Source organism: Mytilus galloprovincialis, chromosome 2 (genome assembly GCF_965363235.1).
Source record: "Mytilus galloprovincialis chromosome 2, xbMytGall1.hap1.1, whole genome shotgun sequence".
Taxonomy (NCBI): Eukaryota; Metazoa; Mollusca; class Bivalvia; order Mytilida; family Mytilidae; genus Mytilus; species Mytilus galloprovincialis.
The window spans coordinates 60905620-60931235 of NC_134839.1; the positions used below are offsets into that span (position 1 = coordinate 60905620).

The 25616-nt window shown below is 31.6% G+C and overlaps 2 protein-coding genes across 3 annotated transcripts in view; one reads left to right on the forward strand and one right to left on the reverse strand.

The window, feature by feature from the left end:
• The window catches only part of LOC143064025 (protein timeless homolog), a 54391-nt gene that overhangs the window by 17175 nt on the left and 11600 nt on the right, over positions 1 to 25616 (reverse strand). For both annotated transcript variants that reach the window (XM_076236521.1, XM_076236522.1), the window contains exons 9-20: positions 24687 to 24755; positions 21430 to 21694; positions 20693 to 20805; positions 20120 to 20224; positions 19169 to 19272; positions 18518 to 18596; positions 16889 to 17028; positions 15452 to 15608; positions 14593 to 14673; positions 13585 to 13682; positions 2959 to 3024; positions 109 to 178 (exon numbers count right to left, since the gene is read on the reverse strand). In XM_076236521.1, coding sequence (XP_076092636.1) covers positions 109 to 178; positions 2959 to 3024; positions 13585 to 13682; positions 14593 to 14673; positions 15452 to 15608; positions 16889 to 17028; positions 18518 to 18596; positions 19169 to 19272; positions 20120 to 20224; positions 20693 to 20805; positions 21430 to 21694; positions 24687 to 24755 — 1347 coding nt within the window. The remainder of the gene's footprint in view (positions 1 to 108; positions 179 to 2958; positions 3025 to 13584; positions 13683 to 14592; positions 14674 to 15451; positions 15609 to 16888; positions 17029 to 18517; positions 18597 to 19168; positions 19273 to 20119; positions 20225 to 20692; positions 20806 to 21429; positions 21695 to 24686; positions 24756 to 25616) is intronic.
• On the forward strand, positions 5667 to 7954 carry LOC143064027 (uncharacterized). The gene has a single exon (XM_076236524.1). It carries the CDS (start codon positions 5714 to 5716, stop codon positions 7853 to 7855), a length of 2142 nt encoding a protein of 713 aa, XP_076092639.1. The 5' UTR covers positions 5667 to 5713; the 3' UTR covers positions 7856 to 7954.

Here is a 25616-nt window from a genome sequence, read left to right on the forward strand (position 1 = left end):
ATGACTTATTCAACTTTTCCTTAGAAAAGGTGGGCTGAGTTAATATTTGATTAAAAAAACTTTTCTGAAATTTCCTGAGTGGATTTCTTAATATATGAAAACATTTACTTGTTCACGAAAACTTTAAAATCAAATTCTTGCTCTGCTGTAGCAACTGATTCCATCTCTTCCTCTTCAGCTGAAACAAAAATAAATAAAAGATTACATTTAATACTCCTAAGATGTCAGTTTGGTATTGATAGAATCTGTAATATCCAAATCTGCTACATTGTACTATAAAAACTAGGACAAGTATCAGAGGGGTCAGACTCATATCCTATGTTTTAGGAACATGATTCAACGTCAATAGTTGTAATTGGCAAAATCTGAGTCAAGTGCTATATCAAATTTATAACACCCATGGCTAAGGTTGCACAAAAAAATCTTACAACTAAAAATGGTTAAAACTTTAAAGAAATGTTAATGGCTTATCAGAATATATTGTTGTGAGAAATTTTTGTGAAATAAAGGTCTGTTCCTTTAATGATGGTACATCAGATGTAACAGATTTCTACATGTATTTATCTCTAAAAAGTCATCAACTTAGTGTAGTCAGATATAACCATTAGACAATTCCACGTTAAAGTTCATATAAAACATGAGTTTTAAAATAAACACAATCTCATTTCAGTTCGATTGTTACTTTTAAATTCATAACTAACTGAAGTTTTCTATGGTTCTTATAAATCTTATTACTGAGATGCAAATTTAATTATTTGACTGAAAAATATAATTCAAACAAATATTTCACATTGCAAGCAGAATACTATATAGCAAAATTTGAAAAAACATTGTTGACCTCCAACTTAATGTTACTACAACCCTTTGCTAGTGTAACAATTATGCCATAGACTACCTTTGAAGCAAATTCAAATAGCCAATTTTTTGTTAAAGTTATAATGCACTTTACTAATTAGTGTTATCTGCACCTTGTAAGTATATATATATATATATATATATTACCAAGACACTTTGTAAAGGAAATGAAAATCATATTTTAAGAAGAATGAAAAGGAGGTCAAGTGATATAATTCACTACTGACATACATGTATATAAATATATATAACAGTTTTTGAGAAAAAGAAAAACAAAACTTCCCAGCATCATATGTATTTCAATATTTAAAAGACAAATATGCATAAAATTCAAAACAATTATCAAATATGTTTTAAATGATGAACAATAATACAAAAAAAAAGTTAAATAGGTGCCACAAGGAGAATATGTAGAACACAATCTATACAGACTGAAGAAAAGAAAGGAATATTCACATTAACTTAACCAGTTTGCCACTTTGGTGTACTGTAAGTAGTCCAAAATTTGCAAACAGGATTTTTTTCTAATGAAATGATTTTAAAATAAAGTCTATTTTCAACATAAAGTGTCAAAGGACAATTATTTTTTTAACATTATAAATGCTGCCAAAGGAAAAACCCTGCCAAAGTTTTGCTTTTTCAAATTTTTCAAGACAAGACAAGACAAACAAAGAACAGGAACTAGAGGCTCTAAAGAGCCTGTGTCGCTCACCTTGGACTATGTGAATATTAAACAAAGGACGCAGATGGATTCATGACAAAATTGTGTTTTGGTGATGGTGATGTGTTTGTACATCTTAATTTACTGAACATTCTAGCTGCTTACAATTATCTCTATCTATAGTTTACTTGGCCCAGTAGTTTCAGAGGAGAAGATTTTTGTAAAAGATTACTAAGATTTATGAAAAAATGGTTAAAACATGACTATAAAGGGCAATAACTCCTAAAGGGGTCAACTGACAATTTTGGTCATGTTGACCTATTTGTAGATCTTACTTTGCCAACATGTATTGTTTTTTACAGTTTATCTCTATCTATAATAATATTCAAGATAATAACCAAAAACAGCAAAATTTCCTTAAAATTAACAGTTCAGGGGCAGCTCCCAACAACGGGTTGTCCGATTCATCTGAAAATTTCAGGGCAGATGGATTTTGACCTGATAAATAATTTAACTTCATGTCAGATTTGCTCTAAATGCTTTGGTTTTTGAGTTATAAGCCAAAAACTGCATTTTACCCCTATGTTCTATTTTTAGCTGTGGCGGCCATCTTGGTTGGTTGACCGGGTCACCGGACACATTTTTTAAACTAGATACCCCAATGATGATTGTGGCCAAGTTTGGTTAAATTTGGCCCAGAAGTTTCAGAGGAGAAGATTTTTGTAAAAGATTACTAAGATTTACGAAAAATGGTTAAAAATTGACTATTAAGGTCAATAACTCCTTAAGGGGTCAACTGACCATTTCGGTCATGTTGACTTATTTGTAAATCTTACTTTGGTGAACATTATTGCTGTTTACAGTTTATCTCTATCTATAATAATATTCAAGATAATAACCAAAAACAGCAAAATTTCCTTAAAATTACCAATTCAGGGGTAGCAACCCAACAACGGGTTGTCCGATTCATCTGAAAATTTCAGGACAGATAGATCTTGACCTGATGAACAATTAAACCCCATGTCAGATTTGCTCTAAATGCTTTGGTTTTTGAGTTATAAGCCAAAAACTGCATTTTACCCCCATGTTCTATTTTTAGCTGTGGCGGCCATCTTGGTTGGTTGACCGGGTCACCGGACACATTTTTTAAACTAGATACCCCAATGATGATTGTGGCCAAGTTTGGTTAAATTTGGCCCAGTAGTTTCAGAGGAGAAGATTTTTGTAAAAGTTAACGCCGGACAACGGACGCCAAGTGATGGGAAAAGCTCACTTGGCCCTTCGGGCCAGGTGAGCTAAAAAAGCAAATTGTTTTGAGGAAAATTTGATGTTTTTATATTCTGTAATCTAATTACATATAAACAAACAAATAGGACAATCTAAATAGATATACCTTATCACAATTGACAACAAAAATGTTTACATTAAAGATAAGATTTTACCTTCAGCTCCTCCTTCCTCATACTCTTCAACAACATTCTCTGGAACATTATCTTCTCTTGCTGGTCCTACAATTAAGTGGAATTTATAGTTTTAGTGTGATGTAAGTGTAGTTATTTCTAACATAAAGTATGGTTAACGATAAATTGTTGCCTGGAAGATGCATTTCTTTCTCCTAGTTCTCAAATTAGAATTCCCATTCAATTATTGCGAACCCAATGATACTTTTCCACAGATTTACCTGATAGTTAACTGTTCATATCACTCATTGATTAATTCACCTGAGTAAAAATTTATCTGCTAAATAGATAGAAATAACAGGTTTTACATTAACACAAGAGTGCACACGCTGAAGTGTCTCGCCTTCTTTACTAATCATTGATATTATGTTGATAGTCCTAAGTATAAAGCTTTATTACAACTGTCTTATAAACTTAACATTAACCAAGATAACTAAACATTGACCAATGAACCATGAAAATGAGGTCAAGGTTAGATGAACCATGCCAGGCACACATGTACAGCTAACAATGCTTCCATACAACAAATATAGTTGACCTATTACTTATAGTTTAAGAAAAATAGACCAAAACACAAAAACTTAACACTGAGCAATGAACTGTGAAAATGAGGTCGAGGTCAAATAAAACCTACGCGACTGACATATAGATCATAAAATATTTCCATACACCAAATATAGTTGACCTATGGCATATAGTATTAGATAAAAAGACCAAAACTCAAAAACTTAACTTTGACCACTCAACCATGTAAATGAGGTCAAGGTCAGATGACATCTGCCCGCTAGACATGTACACCTTACAATTATTCCATACAACAAATATAGTACATGTAGATCTATTGCATAAAGTATGAGAAAAACCGACCAAAACACAAAAACTTAACTATAACCACTGAACCATGAAAATGAGGTCAAGGTCAGATGACACCTGGCAGTTAGACATGTACACCTTACAGTCCTTCCATACACTGAATATACTAGCCCTATTGCTTATAGTATCTGAGATATGGACTTGACCACCAAAACTTAACCTTGTTCACTGATCCATGAAATGAGGTCGAGGTCAAGTGAAAACTGTCTGACGGGCATGAGGACCTTGCAAGGTACGCACATACCAAATATAATTATCCTATTACTTATAATAAGAGAGATTTCAACATTACAAAAAATCTGAACTTTTTTTCAAGTGGTCACTGAACCATGAAAATGAGGTCAAGGACATTTGACATGTGACTGACGAAAATTTCTTAACATGAGGCATCTATATACAAAGTATGAAGCATCCAGGTCTTCCACCTTCTAAAATATAAAGCTTTAAAAAAGTTAGCTAACACCGCCGCCGCCGCCGGATCACTATCCCTATGTCGAGCTTTCTGCAACAAAAGTTGCAGGCTCGACAAAAACTGCTTGTGATTTCCAATATAGTTCATTGACAATAAAATAAATGCCAAAATAATAATAATGATTAAAAAATATAAACTGACACAAGCACAACTCTAGTTCCTGAGTAACTTGTTAAACAGAGCCATCTTTCACACAAAAAGTTAAATTGTGAAAATGCCTTGTCTAGATCAGAGAGAATATTGGGAAAAAAACTAGAGGCTCCCAGCAGTCATTGCTCACCTGGCAGTATGGCATAGCATTGAATGCAAAAAATTTGTTTCTATTTAAATGGAAACCGCGAGCAAAAATGATGTCTGGATGAAGAGTATACTCCTCTAAGAGGTCCACTGATTATTTTAGTTAACATGTTAATTGTTAGTTGAACTTGTCCAGCTAATTATTTTCCTGTTTTATCTGATTACAAAATAATAGGCACCCTTGTTTCCCTTCTTGCCTGATATCACCACTGTTTTAGCAGGTTTCACAACTTGTGCATACATGCTTAAATGTGCAATTAGTGCACATAACCTCCATTGTGTTACTTTATTTGCCAATTTTGCAAAAAAAGGGGGGATTTTAAAAATCAAACATCTTCTATAGATAAAACAATATTTAGTAATTTTAGTTTTCCACTTTCACAAAATCCCAAGAAGTTTATATTCTCCATATTTGTTCTGTAAATAGATAAACTGATAGTTGCAAGGTTGAACTTTTAGACAAAACCTTACAAGTAATCACTGCGAGACTTAATACATGTACTAACTTGTACTAGCATGAGAGCCACCTTGTCTAGTACGCATTATATAATTCTGAAGTATGATTAATGTAGACCTATGTCACGATTTCACAGTATATGATATTGATAATGTAAGTGTTTTTCTTATAGTTCTTGTGATTTTGGCATTGTTGGGAGGTGTCGTCAAAACAACTTTGAAAGATGATCCTTTAAACATTCATTAGTCCTGTGGTTCTAGTAGTAATGAGTAGTAACAACTTTTTGACCTACAACATCATGTGTACTGTTTAAAGGTCAAATTAGTCTTGATTGTAATCTTCATATTTACTCCCTGGTTTTAAAATATAAAAATATAAAATGCTAGTTCATATTTTATATTTGTGAACTAAATAAGAATCAATATTGAAACTGAAAATTTCCTATTGAGTAAAATAAAACCTAAAAATAATAGCTTCAAAATTGTCAAGTACCTTCTTCAAATGGTCATGAACATCTTAAACCTCTTAAGAAACACTCTTAATTAACACCAGGAAATGGCTTCTCATTTCTCATTAGAAGTACAATAAATGTTTTGTCAATCTACATGTACATTGACATTTAACAATAGCTAGAGAAAATGCACAGGTGTCTTCTAGCCTGTTTGATTTTAATAATTTGTTGCCATGGAAGCGCTGTTAAAAAAATTGTGTGTCCTGATGACTGTCTGTGTGCTGGAAGAACTTTTGACTGCTCAGATAAAGATTTATCTGTCATACCATCAGGGATATCTAATGCAGCAAAATCATTAGATCTGCAGAAAAATCAAATAGCAGATTTATCGTCCAACCCGTTTTCAAAACTTCAATTATTGAGGATACTGAATCTTGGATTTAACTCGCTCACCCAGATAAGATACAACGATTTTAATGGATTAGTGAATCTAAGAACACTCGACTTAAGTTTTAATAGGATAAGTACAATACATAAAAAATCTTTTAGGAATTTGGAGAAAATCAGTGACATTGTTCTCCGAGGGAATGAATTAACAAATATTGATGGAATATTTACTGATATGAATGGGCTGGTACGGTTGGATCTGTCGAATAATCAAATAGACAAGATATCTAGCGAATCTTTCAGAAACATGACAAACCTCCGCTATTTGTTGCTTGGATCAAATAGAATAACATCTATTGAGGTTAAAGCATTTAATGACAATAACTTGATCTCATTTATTTCACTAACTGGGAACCCTGTCATTGATGTTGATGGTCTATTCATCAAAAACAATGGGTTGTCTTTTATAGAACTAACCAACTGTTCGCTGAAAACTTTTCCTAAAGGATTACCACGTATGACCAGATTTTTGTACCTAGATCAGAACAATATCACGTCTATAACAAAAAAAGAAATTGAACCAGTTGAAAGTTTAGTTAACCTCTTCATCTCTGAGAATCAAATCCAGTTCATTGAAAGAGATGCATTTACAGGGTTAAGAGGTTTACAGGAATTATGGATCAATTTTAATCAAATAAATGAAGTACCAATACCACCTATAAATTGTAAAAAAATACATATAGACAATAACAATATCGCACATGTTAAGAAAGATGATTTTCAATTTGGGTCTCAATTGGAGACATTATCAATTAAGAATAATCAAATATCGGTTATTAACGCAGAAACATTTGAAAATTTGACAAATCTTCTAAGTTTATACTTGGGTGGAAACAGTATAACTGTGTTACCAGATAATGCATTTAAACCATTGCTTCTTCTAAAGGATCTCGGTCTGACTGGAATGGATTTTGATTACATAGGAAAAGATGTGTTCAATAAACTTAATAACTTAGATAAGCTGATAATGTCTTTTGTAATGATCGGTGAAAATGCTTTACAAGGAAATATTTTCAAACATCTATCTAATCTAAGAATACTAGACCTACAAGATAGTCCTAAACTTGTCAGCCATGTTTTAGAATCCGAGGATGTGATGAAATCTTTGTTTACAGTTGAGGATATCAATTTAATGGATAATGAAATAAAAACTGTGAATTCAAATATAATGAAGTATTTACCAAGACTACATACTATTCGATTTGAAGGAAACCAATTTCACTGTGATCTCCGTCTGCGATGGTTATGGAAATGGATTGATATGCAAAAATATAAATTTGAAAATGCTGACTCCCTTAAATGTTTTTCTCCTCCTCAGCTACGAGGAAGCACCTTTTTGAGTTTAAAATTCGACCAATTTGTTCCAACAACGCTTAAACCAGTGGTGTTATCAACAAAAGGACAAGTTATTTCAATAACAACTAAATCTCCACACGTTATATTAAATTCTACAAATCTAGGAAATGAAACTTTAACCTTTGAAATGTTAAATGATACTGTTAATGAAAATATGGATAGCTCATCTCTCCCACCAGGATATGTGCCAAATCAAAAAGATTTAGTCCGATCTCAAAACCAACAGGACAAAGACTACGAAGAAAAAATAAACAAAATTCTAATTATAACAGTGGTGACTACTCTAGCTGTTGTGTTATTTGCTGTCATTGTGACAACTGTATCGTGTCTGAAGTGCAACCGAAAGAAGGATTCTTATAATCGTACCGATACCTTCCCAGACAATGATGTAACTTTTTACGTTATAAGTGACGAAGCACCCCCACTACCCCCTCCAAACACCACAAGGAAAGACAGAGGATCTGTGAGTTCAACTCGTGACATTACTAATGACAATGTCTTTATCATTGACAATGACAGTTCATAATTAAAACAGAAGAAAAAATATACAACTATTTCATTTCAACACACTGGATTGGTCATGTTAAAATATGAATGTGAAAAGGAAGTATTTCTTTCATTGTTATGTAGAAAAAAAGTTTATCCTTCACTGAATATAAACTGCTGAAATTGGCAATATATATATTTTTTGCTATTTTGTGCATTTTTTCTTTTGATCTTTTTTTGTGATAATTTTTCATATCATGCTACTCGATTGAGATGGAAAATTATCGCTAGAAACTAAGGAGGCATGTGGCGTTGCTATAAATAAAATTGACGTCGTCGTCAATGGTAAAATAGCGATAAACAGATTATCATTGGTCATCTCAGGATCAAGCCAGAAAGTGAATCTCGTTGAGATGATCAGCAATAATCTATAAATATATTTTTTCAATATTCATTTTTATATCAGCATATCAGTGATGATTCATGTTTATAAATATACAAAACATTACACCCTATTGCATACACCATTCCTAAAAATGGAGATTTTTGTTTGCATCAGACTATTTAGTTCTCATCAGCATTTATATAAAGAACAATCAAAATCTTTTTTGTGTAGGTAAATAATATTTTTCTTGTTTGAGTTGTTTGACATTTTGTCATTTTCAAGCCTTTCATATGTTACTACATGGTATGGGTTTTGCTCATTGTTTAAGTCCACAGAGTGTTTCATAGTTGCTTAAATCCACTTCATTTATACTCTTGTTTTAAAGTTGATTACTCATCTCCTTATTTTATATAGAAGCCTCTACTAGCTGAAATATCTAACCTAGCTAAAATATTCAATTCCAAAAACAATTTATTTTTAAAATACAGTGAATAGATATAAGAAGATGTGGTATGAGTGCCAATGAGACAACTCTCTATCCAAGTCACAATTTGCAAAAGTAAACCATTATAGGTCAATGTACAGCCTTCAGCCCCAAAATAACTAGTGTAAAACCATTCAAACAGGAAAACCAATGATATAATATATATAAAACATGAGAAACAAGAAACACTTGAGAGCCGCATCAACAAACAAAAACCACTGAACATCAGGTTTCTGACTTAAGACAGGAGCAACCATGAAAACAAAAGCTGTATAACAAAGGACTCGCTAGGGATCAGAGAAAACGAAGCTTATAATTGAAGTGAACTTTAAGTTGAGCTTCAATATACATAGATGTTACTAAAACAGGACAAGAGGATGACCTAACAAAACAAATGGGATTGTACATCAAAAACTTGATTAGTTTAAACCAAGGATAACAGAAAACTCTGGTGACTGATCCATGACCTGATCAGGAAATCTTACTATTGAACAATAGACCACAAAAATATGTCAAGGTCTAATGAATCCTGTCAGTTTACATGTGCACAATACCATATAACATATACTGAAAACAATGATTCTCTGGTATCTTTCTCCCCTCTTTTTTTTACCTTTTGTTTATAGTATCTGAGAAACTGAAACAGATACAAAAACAAAAATTAACCTTGAAACAATGAAATGGTGGTCAGTTTTTATTGGCGTAAGAAGACAGAGTGCCAGGAGAGGACCACTGAGCTTCTGTAAGAAAACTATTCAAATCAAATTGGAGTTTAGCCCACCTGCCATGTGTTGGACTCGAACTCAACAACTATTCTAATGTGCATATATGTGTTGTACAGTGTTTAATTGACCTTGACCTCTTTTTCATAGGTCATTGGTCATTGTTAAGCTTTCAAGGCTTGTATATATACAATTATATAGTTGCTTAATTACTTACAGTATCTAAGAAACTGATCTGGTCATGAAAACTTAACAATGATTAATAAACCATGAAGATGAAGTCAAGTTTAATTTAATACTGTGAGACAGACATGTATACCTTATATCATCTTATTCAACAAATAAAGTTGGTCTATTGTGTCAAGTTTAATTTAATACTGTGAGAGAGACTTGTAAGCCTTTTATCATCTTATTCAACAAATGTAGTTAATGTATTACAGTATCTAAGAAAGGGACATAATAATAAAAGCTTAACGTTTACAAAGAAGCTGTGAAAATGAAAGCAAGTTTAAATTAACCCAGTTGGTGAAGTATGTCAAAGTTCTCAAAACTTTAAGTTTTTGCCTGGCAGTCATTGAAACTGACTGCTAAAACTAAAAATTGGTTGCTCTCGTTAAATATTTGTAACCTGTGTTTCCAGTTTTTATGATGTCATTGTAAATTATTTCTATAGACGCCAGTCAAAATTAATTTTTCATAAAATGTATCTTTAGATTCTGAGTTTTTACATAGTTTGTAATTAAATTGTTAATCTATGGATTGTTTTTTGACAACAACTTTTCAGTGGTCTTGCAAGAATTAAAGACCAGAGGGGCAAAGTCCAAACAAAATTTGTTTTACCATAGTTTCTTTACACAAGCAGTACAAAGACGACATCCTCTAACTGTTTTCTTACAAAACATAACTTCCTTCTTCAAGAGATGTCTTATTAGATGATTTGTATGACTTGAATATGAAAAATAAGCCATCTTCTCTAATAAATATGAATCTATCCTCCTTCAAATGATCATTACCATCTGAAACCCCTCAAAACAAACTCATGTTTGACATCAGGAAGAAACTTCTCATTTTTCACCAGGAGAACTATAAATGTTACCTCACCCTTCAAGCATGTTTACATCTAAAAACAGCTAGCTGGAATATGTTCAGTCTTATACTAGCCTATTTTACTTTAATAGTCTGCAAAACAGACATTCTATAAACTGCATTGTCACATACCAGTGAAAAAAAGTATCTTTGATAATAGTACCTTATAGACAGTACAGTCATTCTCAAAAAATGGGTACAATTACAAAATTTCAGTGTCGCCGGCAAATAACCACAAAATGCAAGCTGGACATATGTCACAGATAATCTTTTTCGTGTTCTAAGTGATTAATATGTATACTAAAATAAAATTATATTCTTCTGTGATGTATATCGTAAATATATTTGTGTGATTTTCTATTCAATATACGGAAATCACACGAATTCCGAATGTCGCCAAGAAAAACTCCAAATATCGGTGTGAATTAAAATACTTTATTTCATCTAAATCATGATTAGATTTGCTTTTTTTATTTGACACTATATTGATTTTTATCCACAAAAATATTTTAGAATCAAAAGTAATAATATACACTTTGATTTACCCATTAAACCAATGTCGCCGATAAACGTATAACCTACCGTAACGTATCTTTAGGTACAGTCAAAACATATTTATATGATTGGAAATCATGCCCAAAGTGACTTTAAGCAAAGTTGATACATCAAATTTTAAAATCCTGCCTTTAACTTTTATTGCAATGAAACGAAAAATAAAAAAAAATATTCTCTTTCTCTTTTTTTCGATTGTCGCATATAAGAATCCAACCTATGTAACGCGTATTTTGGAACGCACTAACCAAGAACAAATCAACATGATGATTATTTCATTGAAAGCACCCATAAAGCTTCTCAATAATCAGTTTTGAGAAAGCAACTCAACAATATTGTTACATATTTCCATGTATAATGTAAATAAAACTAACCTCCGTTTAAATAACATCCGTGACGCAGTTATTTATAGTTAAGTTGTCAGACTATTTTTATCAGTATCAGCGGCTGCCGACACTGCCGAAAGTCATTTTTGTAGCAGATATCATTTATTATAAATAAAACAGACAAACAAAATACAGATTTTGAGAAAAAAAATATTGTTTTGAGAAAGGTAGGTTAACTTGTTTTTCCCTATTATGTGAGCAACATTATAACGTTTAATAAACGTTATATCAGCCATTTTCTTAGATTTAAAATAGTCTACAACACAACTTGTGTAATTACGACGACAATCATAACTTTAACAGCGGTTTATGGCAAACATTTTCAAGATTATTTAGGACTCATCAATGTAACGGAGGTTATGCAAATAAAAAAAATCTAAAGATGCATGTAAACACGATCATACCAATTGAAATTCTTGTACATTGTTATAGATACCAAATCAGTTCATCAATTATCACTAATAAAAATCAAAAGGTGATGTCAATCATAGACGACATCATTGATTTACGTTACGGAGGATAGAAATTTAAGGAAAAAAAGTTTTTTTTTCTCTAACAGGACTTTACTCTTTTCAGATAACGATTTACTAAGAAAAATGTTTAATTCTGTTGTCTTGTTTGTCATTTAATTCCAATATTTACATTCATTTATATGTTTGCTGTTGGTAAGAACTGGAATTGTCCGTTATGGAGGTTTTAAATGTCGTTACGGAGGATAGAAATTTTCGAAATGAAACTATTTTGACTCCAAAACTTCATAGTTGAGTATAATACATACATTATGGTGTGAAGGAAGATGACATTATCTGTATAGAGCTAATAAAATTAAGTTGAACAGTATTCGGTTTAGGTAAAACATATTTTTGAGTGAAAGTTCATGAATCGTTACGGAGATTTTGACACGAACAAGTCAATTTGACTAAAAGAAACATATAACTTGATAGAAAACAGTTTTTAAGTTTGTAATGTCAATACATTGTTTAGAAAAGCTAGCATTAAAGAGTTAAGTGTTACTATGTATCAGCATTCAGATACTGGTTTGATAGCAACCTCCGTAACAAAGATGGGGGTGTGGATTAATACAAGCATAAAAAATACATACAAGTGATTCAAAACATAAATAATAGGGTTTTTCCTGGAAAGCTGTATTATGAAACTAAAATATTATACAGCATAACATTTCATTAGTTTAAATTTATTACTAAATAAGTTGTGAAAACTACTTATTTGAATTATTTTTTAAACACTATATTAATTCAGACCTTAAAATTGGTGTTTGCTTTCAATATATACAGAATAATACGTATAAATCAGTTTGCTATGGTGGTAAATGTAACCCATTTCACATGAGCCTGGATTTAAATCTTGTGTTTTTCTCTAATGCAATTTTTAAGATGACTTTATACAACACTAACCTCCGATACGTTCATACTTACCTTGTGTTACAAAAAATGCTAAAACTAGAAAACAACTAAAATGGTGTAAGTAAAAATTAAAAAAATGACAGACTAGATATAGACACAGAAGAAAACAACACTCTCTCTCTGCTCAGTTGAAATTTATTTTTTAACAGTGTCTACATTCGAATTGTACCCATTTTTTGGGAATGACTGAGTAGCTTTAATTAGTGCCTGCATTTTTATGGTTGAAACTGAATCTTATTACAACACATTCAATTACCCTGAACACGATTCTGTGTAGGTGGATCTGATATAGTGACTCCTGTAAGCCTTCATCAATCACATAGCAGTCAAGTTCTAAGATGTTAAGGAATCTCATGGTCTTGAAGTAAAATAATTTTAATATTTTTTAATCAAATTGAGTATGGAAATGGGGAATGTGTCAAAGAGACAACAACCCGACCATAGAAAAAACAACTTAATGTTTAGTTTACATACAGCTTGAATGTAAAAATGGACTGAAAAAAGGGGCCAGATCATTTAACAAATTGAACCATAGTTAAAAGTCCAAAATGGTGACACACAAAGAACCTTCAGTTGGCTGAAAGACACACAGTCAAGGACAATGTTTCCTGTTTGTAGACATATTGGTTAGCTAATAAAATAGAATGGATAGATGCCATTTCACAATTGCAGTTTTTGAAAGTTAATATATATATATATATATGTCAAATTGATTATCAGTGACACTTACTTGGTAGATTTGCCATGAATATTTCTCTCAGTGCCATGAACTCTTCTTCTGGTGATATATCTTCTGACCCAAAATCATCCCGTTCAGGCCATATCTCTCTGTAATATACATATATTCACATAAACATGAGTTGGATGATACAAAGGGACATTCAAAACTTATAAGTTGAAGACAAATTGAAAGCACCATGGCAGATAACAAAACAAGAAAAAGTAAGAGAAAAATTCTGAAAACACTACGAAGAACACTATATTTAGCAACATCAACCAGGTACCCTACAAGGGAATGCAAATTCTGCTCCTTTAGTGGCACTTGTCATGTTGCTCATAAATTAAGGATCTATACAATCTGGCCAACCCTGTAAAAGCATGTATAAATAATTTTGTGAATGATTGTGTGACAACAATGGCTATTCAGCTGATGTTATGTTCTATCAGTGATGTTGGTTTTGTTTTTTCATCTATAGAATAGAGAATGTATCACATTCCTGGCTTCCATAAACTACTTGAAATAAGTCACATTATGAAGAAGCGTGTCTTAGGAATAATAATTTGCTGTAATCAAACATAATTCCAATTTAATACCATCATCAGAACTATTTTAATGTTATAAGATACAAACATCCAGCAGCATGAAGGATACACAGTGAAATTGTGATCACAGCATCATAAAAATTGACATCAGATTTGTACTTGCTATAAATCCTGAACTGAAGGCAACAAAATTATCAAAAATAGGCATTAAATAAAAAAATGATAAGCATAAACATATTTGAACTAATGAACAAACTATCAGTGTTAGTTTCAAGTTTAACTTTTTTTTTAATTATTGTATTTAGGATCACTAGTAACTATAATGATATGTATAGCAATACTGCAATAGCCTCCCCTTCATTATTGTTCTTACTTAGCCAATGATAATAATAAGAGCAATAGGGTTGCCTGCATTTTTCATATCTTACTTGATAGATCTAATATAAAGAGCAATAGGGTTGCCTTCATTTCTTACCTGGCAGATCTAATAAGAGCGATAGCTTCCCCTGGTTTGTTCTCTCTTAATGCATCTTGTATCTTTATCATTGCATCAATTCTGTAATGGAAATATATTTTAGATCAACTTAAAATTGATTCAAATTAGTTAAGTTTTTTTTTTCTAAATCCCTTTCTACACATCAAATTAATGGTTTCCAGTAGCCTAATTTCAAAAACATTCTTTCATAATTCAAAAGGCAATAAAATCACGGAAACCCTCCTCTGATGGCAAAGTTATTGAGTTGATGATCACTGTATCATGAAATGAGGTCAAGATCAAGATGTAGACATTAAAAATTGTAAAACTTGATGAAGACATTGATGATATGAATCTTTGACAAAATTTCATTCAGAATTCTACACTTGACAGCTCTTACAATGCAATTTCTATAGAATAAACATTTCTAAAGGACAATAAACTCCTGTAAAAATAATTGATCAGCAATGATTTTTCCAACTCATCCAAGATTTGCTTTAGAAACATTCAGTATTAGTTTCATTTCAATCCTGCAAGAAAACAAGTCTTAACAACTAACATATGCAATTTTTAATAGAATTTATATTTCCAAGGGGCATAACTCTTTAAAATTAGTAGATACTCAATGATTTGGAACTTGTCAGAGGCATCGCTAATATAAACCTATGATTTAAGATTAAAAAAAAGCTGGGAAGATTTATAGAAGTGATAGCACTGACAATACTGGACGGATGCCCAGTATTTCTATATTATTTTATTTTCAAGGCATAGGGGACAACTACCATTATATGAGTGCTCCTTAGAAAGGAGGACCCTATCACATTCATGGTACTTATTTTGAGTGTTATATAATTCTTACCTTTGTTGATCTTCCTGAACTTCAGAAGCAGCATCAAATGGTGAAATATCAGTAGGAATTTCTCCTCTTCCTTGGAACAAGGCAGACAACTCTTCTGATACTTCATCCCATTTGTCATCTAGTTCTGTCTGAGTAAGGTCAGGAACAGGTTCTGATGCTGCAGAATTAAAGAGAAGACAACTTTTAAGTTACAACTTACATGATTACACATTTATACTTACAAAATATATTTCTGTGAGTCTTTTTGACCTGTTTTTAGATTATGCCAGGTTTTTCTTTTTCATGTAGATTTATAGCTAATGCTTTTCTTCAAGAGAAGCACCAAGGAGATTCACTTTGTCTTTACATAAGTAAAAGAGATTTTCCTCTGGTTTTACTTTTACATTAATATTCTACTGGATTATGAAAGAGACACACACTGACTGATGTTGGAAGGAGTGTGGAGTATCATGAAACTACCTATTTTTGTCAATACAACAGTCAAACAAGACAGATATAAGGTGCTGGTAGTAAGTAATTGCTGTCCACGATAGATCTAAAATGTGGTACATTAGCAAGAACATGTAAAATTTCCATCTAGGATTAAGTTACACTTCATAGAAATTATTTTTGGATACAAATAAACCAAAGGTTATATGTATGTCACTCAGAGGCTCATAAGAGCTTGTAATGCTCACTAGAATATTTGTCTAAATGTTAATAATTTAATTTTGGTTGTAACGCATCTCCTGATTGGATAACGTTGTTTTGTTTATCAGCCCATAGACATAATTTAGTCATGTGACCGTGACGTCATCAACGTTTTTTCATGGTTTACTGTGGTTTAAAATGGAATTTTAGAATTAAATTATAAGTAATGACTGTAATTTTTTTTCTGTCTATTCCAAATAACATAAAAAATGTGGTGCACACTGTTAAATAACCCGCTACGCGCATTATTCTGTGTGCACCACATTTTTTATGTTATTTCTTCATAGACAGAAAAAAAATTACAGTCATTCCTAAAATGTTTGACATAAGAATGAAAGTATTTAGTAAGGGTATAATAGATTGAGTTGTATGGAGGTATGCTATGGATGTCTATGTATGTATGTAAAGTAGGTTAATTACACAACATGGCTAATAATTCTTTCCAATTTGAAATCTTTTGGGTTGACAGTATAACAGATGCAGAATTACTACACCATAATAAGGCAAAAAAAGTTTAAAGTCCTGTAACTCTATCACAAATTGTCAAATCAAAATGGTAAGATAGTAGCATCCATAAAGTGTTATTACGCTTCAACATGGTAAAAAAAGTCATAGTTCCATATCTCCTTCCAAAATCTATCAGATTTTATAATGCTAAAAGACTATCAAAATAGAGAACTAATCTTTGATGCATACATGTAAATAGTGAGTATGTCAGTTATATAATAAATTCATGATTAAAAAAACCTTGTGCTGTTGGTTTCTTCTTTTTCTTTCCTTTCTTTGTCTTTTTCTTCTGCACAACAAGATGGGAATTTGTCTTTGTGGCATTTTCTAACATTTTCAAAAACAAATGTGTTGTTTCAATCAAGTCTTTCAAAAATGCCCTGCAAAGTATTATTGTTTCAAATGAATAAGTGATATCAAGAAATTGATTATAAGAATTGAACGTTCATTACTATTGGCGAACTCAGAATAAAATTTAAACAATAATATGACCCCAGTACACGGATGCCTGATCCACACTATCATTTTCTATGTTCAGTAGACCGTAGAGATGGGGTAAAATCTCTAATTTGGCATCAAAATTAAAAAGATCATGACAGGGAACATGTGTACTATTAAAGTTTCAAGTTGAATGGACTTCAACTTCATCAAAAACTACCTAAACCAAAAACTTTAACCTGAAGCAGGACAGAGGGACAAATAAACAGATGAACAAATGGACAGATGCCCAGACCAGAAAACATTATGCCCATAAATGGGGCATAAAAAAAGAACAATAATAAATTCACCAATGTTGAAGCAAAGCAGGTGAACCAGAAAGTTCATGTACATAGGTCTTTTTATTGTTTGGATTGTGGTTGCCGTCTCCTTTTATTCATATATACTGTGGATTCATTATTATTCATTGGATACAGGTGAACCCCAAATTCAAATGTTCAACCAATTACAAATTTTCTATAGGCTTTGTTTGTAGAGTATGGCAGTACCACAAAATTAAATATCCACAAAATGCAAGTTGTTCCTCAATCCACAAAAATTGATACCCAAGAAAATAAATGAACACAGTTTTTAGTTTACCTATTGTAATCTGATGAAGTCATGGTGGTTATAAGGTGTGCAGTATTCTCTACTTTAAATATCTTTTAGTTTGAACCTGTTCTGGTTTTCTTACTTCAACCAGGAACACATGTGACATATAGTTTTGGCATCCATATCAGATTCAACCCAGAACTTATTAATTTTTCATAGTATTGATTATGTGGGAAAAAGGGGGCTTTGAATTGTGTACTGTTAAAACACCATTGTCCTTTTTTGGTTAAAAATAAACTTGAATTCTTTGATCTGTTGTTTAGTATGTCATGCCAGCTAACCAATTTGATCTCATTATTTTTTAGCATAGATATAAAACAAAACTGAATTTGCATTCATAATGTCTCTTGTATTATTTTATAAATAAATTTGGTGTATTTACTGTCTTCTGATTGGTTAAAATTATTAGTTTTATTTTCAATGTTGTCAATTTTGATGGCGACACGCCCACTCTGACATATGTATTCATACGCCAACATGTGTGTACGTTGTTATTGTTAATATAAATAATATAAAATGTTCCTTGAGCCTTATTTTTGATAGAAATTTATTTATAATGAATGGCAATAATTTATTTTGATTTTATTGAACCATAAAACTAATTTTTGACTCTTCACATTTTACATAATCCGCTTTGCGGATTATTCAATGTGAAGAGTCAAAAATTAGTTTTATGGTTCAATAAATTCAAAATAGATAATAGCCATTCATTAAATGTCTTCTTCCATGTTAGCTAAATTTGTTATAACAACTACAGACACTGCTAAAACCAACAAATACCTGGACTGTTTACTCTGATCAAATTTCTTTAATAAAGTCAGAAATATATCCCGGAACTCCATCATGTAAAATATATTGCCTAAAATAAGAAAATATAAAATAAATTTAGTGGTTGGAATTAATCATCCCTCCAGCTATGACTGATTGCTTCCAGTGGGGAAAAAAGCTTTTAATAATTAATTGAAATCTTTCTCTTATAGTTGTGGCCTGTTTATATATTTTAGATGAAGAGATATTTCTTGTTCAATGCAGTCCGATACAAATAAGAAATACCAAAAAAATATTTTTACTTAGATCAGTGTACTGTAAATTCAGAAATTATTGCAATGTTTTTTTTGGGGGGAAAAATGCAACAGGGATAGAATTGAAATATTACAAATCCGCATTTTGAAAGTTTTTATATGAATTGAACAGGATTTTCAAAATAATTTCCGAATTTTCAGTATCCAGTATCATCAAACAATATTGGCAATTCTTTAGGTCATTGACGATTTCCTAAGATCAAATAGATATGTCATGTCCAATAATATACAAAACACTCATACTTTTTGCCTGAAAATCTTGTTATTATCCTAGGCCTCTTAGTTTAGTCTAATATATTTTGTAGTTTGCAAATAAAATTCCCATCCTTTCATTTTTCAAAATATTTACCTTTGATAACCTTTGAACTCTCCATTAATTGTGTATTTTTAGATCTGTCCATCATATCCAAATAATGCAGCAGTTCTTGGTATGCTTTCAGTGCTAAATGTACCCTATTTATATAAAAGTTAATCATTAAAATTATATATATAATGAAGTGACATATTTCTTTGTAACTGTAAAATTCTCACTGATGAAAATCATGCTATAAGTATTCCTAAAAAGCAGAAGTTGAAAGAGCAATGAATGTGAAATAAAAGGAAATTGTGTACATAAGACACAGAGGAAGCCCCTACTTGCATTTTAAGTTATAAAACGACATAACTCAAGAACAGTAACAGTGACACTACCCAAATTTCGAACTTGATCTATGGCTTTTATTTAACATTTTGAAAAAATTTCATATCATTTGGCTGAGCAAACAAGTTTTGGAACGGCAACTAATTTGGGATTTACAGAAGGACGTACAGACTGAGGTCATACTTAATGCCCACTTTGCCACGGAAAGGGCATACAAAATTTCTGGAAATGTTCATGGATAGGATGTATAGAATGCACTACATTTTGTGTATCAAAAATTGTAGTGATAAGCCTTGAAAGATTTCAGTATCAAGTCAGTCCCATAAGGTTTTGATTGCATTTCATGCAATCTTTACCTAAAAACATCACAGCCACAACATATTTTATGACAGAGGAAAAGGTATGATAAGGTAATTTTTTATAGCCTCTTGAATAAAAAAATAAAAAAATATCATAAATCAAACACATTACATTTTTTAGATGTGCATCATGCCTACACAGTGCATAAACTACCTCATTTATGAGATCTAGTCATTAATAAAAAAAAAATTCTCATAACTTCTTCTAACTTTTATCCCATCTTTTGACCCAAATAGTATTCAAATATAATTTTGATCCCACCTTTTGACCCAAATAGTATTAAAATATACTTGAACCCACCTCTTGGCCCAAATAACTGCCTCTTTCTTCTCCATCATAATCATCTCATAATACTGGAACAACTGGACTTGAATATAGTGAAAAGTCTGCACTGACATTGTTTCACTAAAAATAGAATACAGATCATTCAAATATTAGTTTGTAGTGGTAAAATATAACATCTTCCATTACATACAAAACCTTCAATTTGATTTGATTAATTATGAAAAATGCAAGGGTGCTAATGGCTTTGAAATTATGACGTTACTGATTGTCCACAATGCAACATGAAAAAGATATTTGTATCTTAGTAATGAACCATTTCATTTACCTGAGGAGAAGTGACTTAAAATAATATCATTAAAGAAGTATCTTACAATATAAAAGATTGACATAAATATTGTACTAACATTTTCAGAAAGCCCATAAATTACAATAAAGAAGTCAATGTTAGCTTTCTTGTATTTCTTTTTAAAAATTGCTTTAAAAAACATAGTTCCAGGACTTTTAAATAGTCAAAATGCACCAGATTACAATTATCTTATTATTGCAGGTCTATTCTAGTGAATTGGCATATTAGCTTGAATAACTTGCCTCACTAAATCTACTTGTTTACTATGATAACGACAAAACTCCATGAAGAATCTCATGGCCCACAGGTAATAAGTCTCATCATGATCCTGGGTTTTTTCTCTTGCTAATATGTCCTGAAAACCAGAAAAGAGACCCAATGTATGTCATAAAAGAATATTAAAGTTAATATCATTCTTACTTTGTATAATAGTTTAAGAAAAAAAAACAATTGAATGAATATTTTTTGGTGAAGTTGTAACAAAAATGCAGAGGTTTCCTTGCTATGACTATACCCATTCATAACCCAAAGTATCAGAAAACAAAAAGAATGGGTCTGACAGATCAAAAAGGTGCAAAAAAAATACACCTCACTGCTGTTGACCAAATATGAAGTCATTCTGTTTAGAAGTATTCATTCCAATATTCTATAAGATGTTCAAAAACCTAATATTTCTACTACTATGTATAACAGTGAGCCAAGGCTTTGTGTTGGAGGCCATAGATTGACCTATGATTGTTTACTATATACAAATTGTGACTGGGATGAATAATTGTCTTATAGGCACTTATATCACAACTTCCTATATATATATATATATATGGGTTCGAATCCCGGCGAGGGAAGAACCAAACATTTGCGAAAGCAAATTTACAGATCTAACATTGTTGGGTTGATGTTTAGACGAGTTGTGTATATATATATATATATATATATATATATAACATCTGTATTCACAGAAAAAAGTTATAATGGTTACCTTAACTGCATACATCAAAGGGTTGTAGCAATTGTCTAGAAACTGTGCACAAAACTCCTTCAATCCAAGACGTATACTCAATGTTGATCTTCTGCTAACCTCCTGTCCTTTAATTGGTTGTCTATTTTTAGGTTTCTTCTTTGGTTTTTTAGTGCTGTCAAATGTCATTTCATTTACATCTTTCAGTGGTTTGTGATAAATAACTTCCCTGTCACTAATAGACTTCATGTTGTGTACAACAAAGGTTCCACCAAATCGAGAATGTCTATAAAATAATTTGAAACATGATGAAGATTGTTTTTAAGATTTTAAATTTGTTTTTTGTATTTATTGAAGAAGGTTCTATTTCATGAAATTTCTCACCTCTTGATTGCAAATTGGCTGATGTTATACAATGTATCCTATACATATCCTTAAATTTTGTGAACAGGTTTCTGTTCCTTATTGTAGTACATGATATGCCAAAAAAAAAGTCTTACGCAGACTATTCATGAACAGAATATCTAACTATTCAGGCAATCTGATCCAATTAAAATCAGCAAATGAAATGAGCAAAGTCTTAAAGTCAGAAATAACAGGGCCAACATTAAAAATATCTTTCTTTCCCCTTCCCGACTGAGGTTATCAGGGTATGGGTAGGTAGGTAGGCAAATTATTTTATTTTATTTCTTGATATAATTTTTCTATATTGAATTTTTACAAAATTCAACAGGTAAGATAAGTCAAGAAAAGTGGGGTATTCCCTGTATTCAGTGTATACCCCAGTTTTCTGATGTTAAAAACAGTATACAGGGACCTCCTTTTTCCTATTCATGTTATGGTATGAAATTTACAAAAGCACACATCCTTCATGTGATAACAATGTGTAATGAAAGCAGGTGTTTAATTAGTTAAAAATCAAGCTTATTTCAAGTCTAATTTGATGCATAACTCACAACAAAACAATTCCTGTGTTCACCAATTCATACCTTGATCATCAATTATGAGATGACAAAAAGATATGTTAATGACTTGGGAATTAAAATTTAATGAATAAAAATTTTCAATAGAAGTCAACATAATTCAGTTATGTCCAGTTGCACCTGGATAATGCAGGTTGGTCAAATAATTCCTTACCAAAGATTTGTGTTTTTTCGAGTTCTAGAAACTAGAGGCTCTTTAGAGCCTGTGTCGCTCACCTTGGTCAACAAAGGACACAGATGGATTCATGACAAAATTGTGTTTTGGTAATGGTGATGTGTTTTTAGATTTTACTTTACTTAACATTCTTGCTGCTTACAATTATCTCTATCTATAATGAACTTGGCTCAGTAGTTTCAGTGGAAAATGTTTGTGAAAATCTACAAATTTTATGAAAATTGTTAAAAATCGACTATGAAGGGCAATAACTCCTTAGGGGGTCAATTGACCATTTTGGTCGTGTTGACTTATTTTTAGGTCTTACTTTGCTGAACATTATTGCTGTTTACAGTTTATCTCAATCTATTATAGTATTCAAGGTAATAACCAAAAACAGCAAAATTTCCTTAAAATTACCAATTCAGGGGCAGCAACCTAACAACAGGTTGTCCGATTCATCTGAAAATTTCAGGGCTGATAGATCTTGACCTGATAAACAATTTTACTCGATCAGATTTGCTCTAAATGCTTTGGTTTTTGAGTTATAAGCCAAAAACTGCATTTTACCCCTATGTTCTATTTTTAGCCATGGTGGTCATCTTTGTTTTGGCCGAGTTACCGGACACATTTTTAAAACTAGATACCCCAATGATTATTATGGCCAAGATTGGTTTAATTTGGCCCAGTAGTTTCAGAGGAAAAGATTTTTGTAAAAGATTACTAAGATTTACGAAAAATGCTTAAAAATTGACTATAAAGGGCAATAACTCCTATAGGGGTCAACTGACCATTTTGGTCATGGTGACTTATTTGTAAATCTTACTTTGCTGAACATTATTGCTGTTTACAGTTTATCTCTATCTATAATAATATTCAAGATAATAACCAATAACAGTAAAATTTCCTTAAAATTACCATTTTAGGGGCAGCAACCCAACAACGGGTTGTCAGATTCATCTGAAAATTTCAGGGCAGATAGATCTTGACCTGATAAACAATTTTACCTTGTCAGATTTGCTCTAAATGCTTTGGTTTTTGAGTTATAAGCCAAAAACTGCATTTTACCCCTATGTTCTATTTTAGCCATGGCAGCCATCTTGGTTGGTTGGCCGGATCACCGGACCTTGGTTGGTGGCCGGATCACCGGACATATTTTTTAAACTAGATACCCCAATGATGATTGTGGCCAAGTTTGGTTTAATTTGGCCCAATAGTTTCAGAGGAGAAGAATTTTGTATATAAAAGTTAAAGACGACGGACGACTGACGCAAAGTGATGGAAATAGCTCACTTGGCCCTGTGGGCCAGGTGAGCTAAAAACAAGGCTTCACTTATATATTTTGTTAATCCTAGAATACTTTAAGTATTTACAAATTCAACTGATGCAGTTATAACGTAAAACGTGCCCTTTTTTAAATTTCATGCCATAAATTGAAAAATAAATACACATTTAAACTGGTCTTGTTTACACAAGAGGTGAAAGCAGGAAATTCATGTATCCAACATTTTCTGACTTGTGTCCAACCTGTTCAAAGTCGAAGACAAAGTAGATTGATCTCAAAGCACGATTTAGACCATTTTTAATCAAAGATTTTATTCTTTAAACAGGAACAGAGGTAAAAGACAAAGCCAATCAAGGTGCACTCAGTGGGTTGAAAGATGCTTCAGATTTTTTATTTTCAAATATCACCCATACACAACACAAATCATGTAGCAAGGCAGTTTGTTTTCCTTGATTCCAAATCATATAGACGCTTCAATGCAAAAATGCCTTGATTTAAAACACTTGATGATTACAGCATCAGAAAGGTATGATAAAAAACCAACGCACGTTTACTACAGCATCGGAAAGATATCACCAAAAACCAACATAGCAAAAAAAATTTGGATAAGAATGGCCAATAAAATTTTTCGAGTCGCGGCCATTCTACTGGGTCGGTGGTGGGAGTGGAAACAAACAATATTTTATTTTTAGCCCAGAGTAAAAAAAAAAATTCCGTCAACCATCAATAGTAAAAGATAATTTTTGTTCTGTTTTATTTGAACACAACCTTGATTTAAAAGTTACAATTACAATAGTTTTTTTTTAAAGTTTTAGTAAACATATATTGAAAATTATAAGTCACATATAATTTCTACCTTGTACTAAATCTCTTCACATTTGCTAGTTTTTGCAATTTTTCCTGCTCTCTAACCATCTCCAACTCTCTAAAATATATATGAGTAAAAGTTCATAAATATTGTTGTATCTAAATTAAATCAAAACATATCTACTTCTTTATTTTTATCAAAATGAATAGGTCAAATTCATTCATACCATAATAGTCAAACAAGTATCAATCAGAACAGTTGTAATCTTAACTAGTTTCAAAGTCATTGACATGAATTCAATAAAATTTTTAACCCAGTTACAAATATATCTAATTTTAAAATACAGCCAAGATCTGTTTTTGTACACCTGCAAAGTTTGTGTAATTTTTTGACTGAATATTGAAATATGGACTTTATATACCGTATAGCGGGTTATTTTCCCAGGTGTAAAATTTAGTGATTTTCATTGAATAAGGTATACAAAATATTTTGGCAGTTATTATTTTGGCGGATTCAATATTTGTATCATACCTTTGCATGTGCACTTTTAAATTGGCTGAATTTATTTTGGCGATTTTGTTCTTTCCGAGAAAATAAGTGAAAATTTACACCCCGCGAAAATAACCCACTATACGGTAGTAGAAGTCAAGTTGAATTATTAAGGACACAACTAGTTTTGGGATTTTTTTTATTTATGCCTTTTTTTACGCCTAAATATTTACTAAAATGGAATTCATTTTAATGTGAAATTAGAATGGATATAACTGTGTTTTACTTTAGCTAGGCCATCATAAAACTTGATTTTACGGTAAAAAATATCTGTTTATCTAGCTCAGCCACATGTCACTAGGGAAACTCAATTTGCGACAATAAAATCTCTATTACGAAGGTCAGACTTTAAATACAATACAGTTATCTCCGTTCTAATGCCACATATAAGTATTGTCATTTCAGGGCCTTTTATAGCTGACTATATGT

Bases quoted from the DNA above. Each gene is read 5' to 3' on its own strand.
- LOC143064027 (XM_076236524.1), top strand. From the start codon at position 5,714: ATGCACAGGTGTCTTCTAGCCTGTTTGATTTTAATAATTTGTTGCCAT.